Source organism: Salminus brasiliensis, chromosome 14 (genome assembly GCF_030463535.1).
Source record: "Salminus brasiliensis chromosome 14, fSalBra1.hap2, whole genome shotgun sequence".
In the NCBI taxonomy this organism is placed as follows: Eukaryota; Metazoa; Chordata; class Actinopteri; order Characiformes; family Bryconidae; genus Salminus; species Salminus brasiliensis.
In genome coordinates, this window is record NC_132891.1 from 966,651 (window position 1) to 976,865 (window position 10,215).

The following is a 10,215-nucleotide window of genomic DNA, read 5'->3' on the forward strand; positions in this document are numbered from 1 at the left end:
CCTCAGAATCCACTCAGCTCAGTTCAGCTGGACTGTCATTATCCTATCTGATCTAATCCCATCCTCTGTTGGGCTGAATCTCCTAATCAATCAGGACTGATCCAGATCATCACTGTAGCAGAGCATCTAGAAACGTGATGAACTGCAGAGCTGATCAACAGGACCCGTTTTTATCATACAGTGATAGACTTTATGTGTTTAGGGATAGAGGGTATGCAAGTGACGTCACAGGTGGCGGGAGTCAGTGACAGCGTTGGTGTTCAGTGTGAGCGCAATGGACTGCTGCAGTTCACAGACTGGACGGCTGAAATCCAGGCACTGAAACGTCTGGGAGATCAAGCCTGTCCTGTACTTGTAAATTTAGCGACATGCCAAGTCAGAACCCTAATAATCCTGAAAACAGTGAAACCCCTCCATTCACCCTAATGAGAGACTGTAGCTCCGCCTCCTCAGTGTATATCACAATGCCTACATTTAGAGCGTTATTAATATTCACCCTAATGAGAGACTGTAGCTCCGCCTCCTCAGTGTATATCACAATACCTACATTTAGAGCGTTATTAATATTCACCCTAATGAGAGACTGTAGCTCCGCCTCCTCAGTGTATATCACAATGCCTACATTTAGAGCGTTATTAATATTCACCCTAATGAGAGACTGTAGCTCCGCCTCCTCAGTGTATATCACAATACCTACATTTAGAGCGTTATTAATATTCACCCTAATGAGAGACTGTAGCTCCGCCTCCTCAGTGTATATCACAATACCTACATTTAGAGCGTTATTAATATTCACCCTAATGAGAGACTGTAGCTCCGCCTCCTCAGTGTATATCACAATACCTACATTTAGAGCGTTATTAATATTCACCCTAATGAGAGACTGTAGCTCCGCCTCCTCAGCGTATATCACAATACCTACATTTAGAGCGTTATTAATATTCACCCTAATGAGACTGTAGCTCCGCCTCCTCAGTGTATATCACAATCCCTACATTTAGAGCGTTATTAATATTCAACCTAATGAGAGACTGTAGCTCCGCCTCCTCAGTGTATATCACAATACCTACATTTAGAGCGTTATTAATATTCAACCTAATGAGAGACTGTAGCTCCGCCTCCTCAGTGTATATCACAATACCTACATTTAGAGCGTTATTAATATTCACCCTAATGAGAGACTGTAGCTCCGCCTCCTCAGTGTATATCACAATACCTACATTTAGAGCGTTATTAATATTCACCCTAATGAGAGACTGTAGCTCCGCCTCCTCCTCAGTGTATATCACAATACCTACATTTAGAGCGTTATTAATATTCACCCTAATGAGAGACTGTAGCTCCGCCTCCTCCTCAGTGTATATCACAATACCTACATTTAGAGCGTTATTAATATTCACCCTAATGAGAGACTGTAGCTCCGCCTCCTCAGTGTATATCACAATACCTACATTTAGAGCGTTATTAATATTCACCCTAATGAGAGACTGTAGCTCCGCCTCCTCAGTGTATATCACAATACCTACATTTAGAGCGTTATTAATATTCACCCTAATGAGAGACTGTAGCTCCGCCTCCTCAGCGTATATCACAATACCTACATTTAGAGCGTTATTAATATTTACCCTAATGAGAGACTGTAGCTCCGCCTCCTCAGCGTATATCACAATACCTACATTTAGAGCGTTATTAATATTCACCCTAATGAGAGACTGTAGCTCCGCCTCCTCAGCGTATATCACAATACCTACATTTAGAGCGTTATTAATATTCACCCTAATGAGAGACTGTAGCTCCGCCTCCTCAGCGTATATCACAATACCTACATTTAGAGCGTTATTAATATTCACCCTAATGAGAGACTGTAGCTCCGCCTCCTCAGCGTATATCACAATACCTACATTTAGAGCGTTATTAATATTCACCCTAATGAGAGACTGTAGCTCCGCCTCCTCAGCGTATATCACAATACCTACATTTAGAGCGTTATTAATATTCAACCTAATGAGAGACTGTAGCTCCGCCTCCTCAGCGTATATCACAATACCTACATTTAGAGCGTTATTAATATTCACCCTAATGAGAGACTGTAGCTCCGCCTCCTCAGTGTATATCACAATACCTACATTTAGAGCGTTATTAATATTCACCCTAATGAGAGACTGTAGCTCCGCCTCCTCAGCGTATATCACAATACCTACATTTAGAGCGTTATTAATATTCACCCTAATGAGAGACTGTAGCTCCGCCTCCTCAGCGTATATCACAATACCTACATTTAGAGCGTTATTAATATTCACCCTAATGAGAGACTGTAGCTCCGCCTCCTCAGCGTATATCACAATACCTACATTTAGAGCGTTATTAATATTCACCCTAATGAGAGACTGTAGCTCCGCCTCCTCAGCGTATATCACAATACCTACATTTAGAGCGTTATTAATATTCACCCTAATGAGAGACTGTAGCTCCGCCTCCTCAGCGTATATCACAATACCTACATTTAGAGCGTTATTAATATTCACCCTAATGAGAGACTGTAGCTCCGCCTCCTCAGCGTATATCACAATACCTACATTTAGGCTTTATCCTCTAAACAGGTGTGATCTGAGCCTCAGGTAGCTGGGCGTTCCAGGCTACACATCACTGGCCACTGGTTCCTTGGTCATTGAACTTGATCAGATGATCACTGGTTTGGTTGTTTTCCCTAATAAATGGAGCCACTCAATCTGACTAAAGGGGGCTTCAGTGTTCCAGTGGGAACATGACGTGAATGCATACCCTCTATTGTTTAATATTACAGTAAATATCATTTATTGGGAAAATTATATTTTATATAATAATATTTAATAAATAATACTTTTATCAGATCACCCTATTTTAACTTAATAACATTGCTGAGTAAACCTGCATTGGATGTTTTTTTTTCACATTTACATATAAATTTAGTACGAGATTAGATGACAAACACAAATCTAATCTGTTGTACTGCGTATATAACCTGTCTACACAAAACCATGTTCTCTGAGCGAGCGGCTTATTCACTGTAATTAGAGCTCATTTATAAAGATAAGACATGAGCCAGACTTCAGGACCCTCTGTGTAAAGATCCCCCCAGTTAACAGATGAAGCTACTAAAACGTCCCAGTCCCAGTTTCTGCTAAATACTTACACATGATTCTCCTCCGGCGTCTCCAGGACTTAGCAAAGTGAAAGAGTGCCCTTTGGGGGAAAAACGTGTGGATCAGGGGTGTAAATCTGGCCCCGTTTACGGCTTCAGTAGGACAGAGCGTCCCCTACCCTGACCTGTGATAATGGGGTACCTCAGGGCTCAGTCCCAGGACCTGTCTCCTTTGTTTATTATTAAAGCGCCTGTATGAACGCAGTGGAAGTATATGATTTAAGTGTTGTCTAGGACAGTGTACCGCTCTCCCACCACGACCTGGCTACAATTTTTAACATTTCATCACTGTCAAGCAAAACCTTGTGTCTCCAAATCTGGCATTTTTCACTTTTCTCGGTAATGTGAATCTGGCAGCTGTTTTATCTTCATACTGTATCAGAATTCTTCTTCCACTGACCTCCACCTACTTCCTTCTCCTGTAAAGCTGCTGTTTTGGACTGTTTTGAGGCGTGATTAGAGTGTTTATAAAGCACTAAACACAGCATGGCCTGATACGGCAATGCCGTACCACACTACCGCCATTTAACGTGTAAATACTGCATGTAAAAACAAGATGCTTTCTACAGAGACACAGACCTGCTGATAATGCCTGTGAACTGTAAACAGGGCATCTGACGGCACAGCAACTTAATTAGAAATGACCATTTTTTTTTGAAAAGGAATTAGTGCACTGTGAAAAATCTAGATGGGATTTGGTTATTTTGATGTAACAGAGTCCTAACTGAAATACTCTGATTAAATAAATATAACTATTCTAACAGACCAAAAACTAATTTTTAACCTAGAAACAGATAGAGATAGATAATATAAAAAACATGTGTGACTGTAATCTGTTGTAAATCTATGTATTGAAATCAACACCTTAAGTTCAATGCACCAAGATGCATTTTTAGGCCCCTAGTCAGGTCTGTCATGGTAACTATTTTTGTCACGATTTTGTAACTGTGATAAACTATGATGTCAATTTAAGAGCATTTTATACGGCTGATATAATGACAATATTATAGCATATATTAATGAATGCTATTACATATTTTAAATAGCTATGTTTTATTTTTTAATAATACAAATATTCAGATATTGGAATTAAAATATAAAATATATTAAATAAATAAAATAAAAACACTGTTTTTAAACAAAGTGGACATACTGGCTGATTCACAGTAATGGGATCCCCTAACTAAGTAAACACAATGGGCTATACTGAGGTCATGCCCATATACTGTGCAGCTTACCCCTAGTGTTTGTGTGTGTGTGTGTGTGTGTGTGTGTGTGTGTGTGTGTGTGTGTGTCTGTGTTTGTGTGTGTGTGTGTAAAACTATGTGGAGCTTCGCCTCATTAAGGTTCTGCATCAATGTTAGCATCACTGACGAGGTGAGGAGGGTAAGAAGACAGTCAGATAATGCACCGGTTCTTGTACTGGACATGATTGACAGTGGAGCAGTGGGCGAGAGAAGGACGTGGCAGAGAGGAGAGTGAGAAGACGAGTGTTCGGGTGTACTGATAGATACACACAGCACACTGAGCAGGCCTACAGCTACCGAGAGCAGCAAACCTACTGTCACACACCTCTCAGCTGAGCCTCTCTAAGCACTGAAGGAGCTGGAGAGTGAAGCTCTGACTAGGCGTGAGCAGCAGAAACAGATGGAGGAGATCTTGGCAGGAGCGAGGGAAGAGATTTTAGGGATTGTGTAGAAGAGGTGGATGGAGCTGGGGTAGCCAAAGGCCCCATGAAGAATGAACTCACCTGAAGATTTGTTCCTCATGAGACGAACCTCTCGAGGCTGGATTCCCTGCTGCTGCAGCTGGGCTCGGATCTAAGAATACAGTAAATATACACATACACAGTAAATATACACATATACAGTAAATATATACAGTAAATATACACATACACAGTAAATATACACATATACAGTCAGTGCTGCTCAGCGGTGGACTGCACGTACACTTTACCACATATCTGTATCAGCACTGTTTCCTAAACATCATAATAAGATATAAATAAATAAGAATGTATATAAATATAGTCACTATAGCTACTATAATTTTACAGTTTATTTTAGTTCTGTACATTAATAGTTGTTTATTATTAGCTGTTTTATTTTTTACTGTTAATTAATTCATTTTATTTTTGATATTTTGTTCAGGTCATTTTGTGTGCTTTGGCAACATTGTTGATGAGACAGTCCTTTTTTTAGGGCTCTGTACTTTAGCTGGGCTCTACGTCTCTCAGCCTAGTACTCTCAGAGTGATACACACACAGGGTTCTGTTTGGGTTTATAGACTAAAGTCAGTCCCACCGTCTCCTAAACCTCATCCATCTACCATTTACATTTACATTTATGGCTTTTAGCTGACACTTTTATCCAGAGCGACTTACCAGGTTACTCGTATTACAGATGGCTAAAGTAGTGATAAATAGTGTTACTTTAATTTTTCACCAAGCCTGTACCTCGTTGACGGTGGCGTTTGGAGGCAGCATCCTGAGCATGATGATGTTGCTGGGTCTCTGGCCCTGTTCTCCCTCAGCCCTGTAGTCCTGATCCCGTAGCTCCGCCTCATCCAGCCCAGACTCCGGCCCAGCAAGGAAAACACCTTCTCCAGCTTCATCCCTCGCTTCGGACTGCTGTGGTGGACAAAAACCCTGCGGCAAAAAAACAAGACACTCATTAAATAAGATACCAATAGAATAGGCCTCTCTGGAGCAGATCAGCATCATGACCCTATTGGCTCCATGCTGCCTAATAATGCCAGGCGTGGACTAGAGGGGTATAAAGCCCCCCAGCATTGAGGAGCTGTGGAGCAGTGGAGGAACTGTGTTCTCTGGAATGATGGTGGTGGAGGAGCTCCATCCAGTACTTTTGATTGTGATGAGTTGGGGATAAGGTGGAGTGATGATCATCTAACATCCTGACCTCACTAACACTGTGAATTCAATCAAATCCTCACAGCAAACTCTTCAAACTCTTTTTCTCTGGACAGTAGAGACAGTTCCTCCAACAAAATTATGATATTAGAATGATATTAGAACATACTGGATATTAATGATATTAGAGCTTCATACTGGATATTAATGTTATTAGAGCTTCATACTGGATATGAATGTTATTAGAGCTTCATACTGGATATTAATGATATTAGAGCTTCATACTGGATATTAATGCTATTAGAGCTTCATACTGGATATTAATGATATTAGAGCTTCATACTGGATATTAATGCTATTAGAGCTTCATACTGGATATGAATGTTATTAGAGCTTCACACTGGATATGAATGTTATTAGAGCTTCACACTGGATATGAATGTTATTAGAGCTTCACACTGGATATGAATGTTATTAGAGCTTCATACTGGATATTAATGTTATTAGAGCTTCATACTGGGTATTAATGCTATTAGAGCTTCATACTGGATATGAATGTTATTAGAGCTTCACACTGGATATGAATGTTATTAGAGCTTCACACTGGATATGAATGTTATTAGAGCTTCACACTGGATATGAATGTTATTAGAGCTTCATACTGGGTATTAATGTTATTAGAGCTTCATACTGGATATTAATGTTATTAAAGCTTCATACTGGATATTAATGATATTAGAGCTTCATACTGGATATTAATGATATTAGAGCTTCATACTGGATATTAATGTTATTAGAGCTTCATACTGGATATTAATGTTATTAGAACTTCATACTGGATATTAATGTTATTAAAACTTCATACTGGATATTATTCCTCTCTCACCCTTCTTTGGCCGACACCTCTGGAGTATTTTTCGAGTTCTCGACGTCCCAGGCCGTACTCTTCCGGAGAGGGCCCACTCTGGCCCCCTGCTCCCCCCCACTCCTCGTTGCTCTCTGATTGGTGGAGAGTGTGTTTATCAGTCTGGAGCTGCCTGAAGGGCTGGTAGTCCCGTCTGTGGTGCGAGTCGGGTTCGGCCTCGTAGTGGTAATCTCCCTCCTCCTGCTGGAACCGGGGGTGTATTTCCTGGGAATCATGGGGGAAGCCTTTCCCTCTTCGATTGCCATCACCCCCGCGACTCCCCCTCTGTCGGAACCCCGCCCGGTTCTCAGAAAAGTGACCCACTGGGAATTCTCGCATCCCTCCAGCGCAGTCTTCACGTCCACGCTGCCGGTCACTGTTTACGCCGTTGTCTAGGCCGAAGCCTCCGTCGTGGCTGATTCTGTCCGGTGTGTAGCCACGGTAGTCCATGTCTCTGTAATCGTGGTCTTCAGTGTCTTTGCCGTAGCGACCCGTTCGGTCCCCGCGGCCGCCCCTAACAGCCAGAAGCAAAGAGAAGAGAAACACCTTAAACCTTTAAAAACACAAACAGCTGCTGTTCTGTCTTTAATAGTTTAATACAGAGGCTTTCTGTCGCTGCCCTGATCAGCAGATTAATAACAGGCACTTCCACAGTGGAGAGCAGCGAAGTCTGCAGTACAGTATGTTGTACAGAATTTTTACTGCAATTAATTATTCTACAGCAATTTACTGATTTCATTATTACCATATTGTAAGTTTTTATTTTTAGATTTTCTTCATAAATGTGTATTTTAGATTTTTAAAAAAAATAGGTTTCCTCTATTTTCTCTTATTTTCCTGATGCTGGTGTTCAACTGTTCTCCTATTAATAAAACTAAGATACTTTTTAAAGTATAAAAAGGTGTTAATAAATGATAATCAAGTCTGGCTGACTTAATAACTGAGTAATAAGCCAGCAGTTAGGCATGAATATTTTTTGTTATGGACATGCTAATTATAATTTGAGTAACAAGCTGAAAACTATGTTTTTTATTATTGTTATAATAGAGGGGGAATTACAATTCTCCTTTTCCTATGAGGAGTATTACTATTATAATTAATAAGATTATTATTATTAAACAACTATAGGGGGTTTATGTTAATGAATGTGTGAAAGGTGCTTTATAAACAGTTTATAATATGTGTATTATTATTATTATTAATATTATTACTGTTATTATTATTAATTACTTTATTATTAGACAAGCTGGGGGCATTTCTCTTACCTTCTTTCATAATCCATTTCCAGAAACTGCTCTGGGCAACGCCCCCTTGTCAATCAACCTAGTGCAGACACACATAAACACAGAATAAAAGTTAATAATAAGTCATCAATAGGATTTGTAGCTTTATTTAGATGAAATAAACTCAGGGCTAAAAGCAGGCCTGGTACTGTGTTTTACTGGTGTTAACCCACTGCTTTTTTTAATTGACCGTTCCACCTTAAATGGTGCAGCAGCTGCATTCTGGAGCCTCGGGGTCCACAGCGTAACTGCGGCACTATTTAAGGTGGACCGGACAATTCCAACAAGCCAACTTCTAAAGAGCATTTCACACATCGAAACACGCTAGAATCGCCTATAATACGCAAGAACACCACATGTGGCGATGTATAGCAGTGTACTCGTCCACACAGCCCCTTAAAACAAGACAATATGACTCTGATTCACAGAAAAGTCCATTACTACACCAAGCTGCTGCTGCTGCTGCTAGCTGAGTTAGCCCAGCCCAGCCAAGAGACGCAGAGCTAGCACGACCTAGCTAACTAACCAGCTAATAACCCAGACTAACCGAGCCTTGAGTCATGCAGTAAACCAATCAAGTCCGATAAACTGCTTTGAACTAATAACTAATAACTAATAACTAGAGCTAATTATAGCCGAGCGTTTCAGCGCAGCTGCAAGGTTAGCTTCACAGGCTAAATGAGGTCAGCTAAGACACCCAGCCGGAGGAACATACAGACGATCACCATTTCTGACCCATGATGAGAGTGCACTCCTCTACCTTTACTAAACCAGGCATGTGTAGGAGCTGGCAGGCTGGTGCGGAGCTCGCTTTTCTAAGGGCTGTGAGCCGAGCTGCTCTGCTCCGATGCAGATCCAGAGAGCCGAGCTGGTCAGGGTGTCCAGATCCCCCCGGCTGAATCCCCCTCCGGCTGAATCCCCCTCCGGCTGAATCCCCCCCCGCACTGCCGCTACAGTCACAACACTGCGGGATAAACACAGAACAGTCACGTTCTCATTAATATAACCCTCCTAATTACCCAGCTGGGGTGTACACGAAGCCATTCAGAGCGAGTCTGGGGAGAAGTTATTAATTGCAGAGGAACAGTTTGACTCCGATTGCTTTACAGTGGCGGTGAATGGACCCAGGGTTGCCATGTCCACATATAATCCATAATGCATCCATATATAGTTAACATCAACTATGAACTGTTATTATTGTTATTAATGTTTTTGGAACTTCATACTGGATATTAATGATATTAGAGCTTCATACTGGATATTAATTATATTAAAGCTTCATACTGGATATTAATGTTATTAGAACTTCATACTGGATATTAATGATATTAGAACTTCATACTGGATATTAATGATATTAGAACTTCATACTGGATATTAACATTATTAGAACTTCATACTGGATATTAATGTTATTAGAGCTTCATACTGGATATTAATGTTATTAGAACTTCATACTGGATATTAATGATATTAGAACTTCATACTGGATATTAATGCTATTAGAACTTCATACTGGATATTAACATTATTAGAACTTCATACTGGATATTAATGCTATTAGAACTTCATACTGGATATTAATGTTATTAGAGCTTCATACTGGATATTAATGATATTAGAGCTTCATACTGGATATTAATGTTATTAGAGCTTCATACTGGATATTAGCGATATTAAAGCTTTATACTGGGATGTGTGTGTGTGTATGTGTGTGTGTGTCATGTATTTCAATGTATGACTACTATATGTTGGATGTAATTGCACAATAAGATCATATACAGTATGTAAAATCTATACTTTGCCATATATTTCTATTTAGGATTTCTGCATAGAGCAGCATTACTGAGTCACCATTGTTTTGATGTATTAATGCAAAATTCAGTGATGACTGGTTGGAATGGGCTTCTAAAGAATGTCTATTGCCTGCAGCAGAGATGGCAGATATGTATTACTAGGAAAAACCAGGGCAACA

The 10,215-nt window shown here is 40.3% G+C and overlaps 1 protein-coding gene across 1 annotated transcript in view; it reads right to left on the reverse strand.

Moving 5' to 3' along the window:
- rbm10 (RNA binding motif protein 10) overlaps nucleotides 1-9,103 on the reverse strand; it is a 27,812-nt gene extending 18,709 nt beyond the window's left edge. Inside the window, exons 1-5 of the mRNA XM_072696377.1 lie at nucleotides 9,001-9,103; nucleotides 8,223-8,280; nucleotides 6,940-7,471; nucleotides 5,640-5,831; nucleotides 4,932-5,001 (exon numbers count right to left, since the gene is read on the reverse strand). Coding sequence (XP_072552478.1) covers nucleotides 4,932-5,001; nucleotides 5,640-5,831; nucleotides 6,940-7,471; nucleotides 8,223-8,239 — 811 coding nt within the window. The 5' untranslated portion in view covers nucleotides 8,240-8,280; nucleotides 9,001-9,103. The remainder of the gene's footprint in view (nucleotides 1-4,931; nucleotides 5,002-5,639; nucleotides 5,832-6,939; nucleotides 7,472-8,222; nucleotides 8,281-9,000) is intronic.
- Between the last annotated feature and the right edge of the window lie 1,112 nt (nucleotides 9,104-10,215).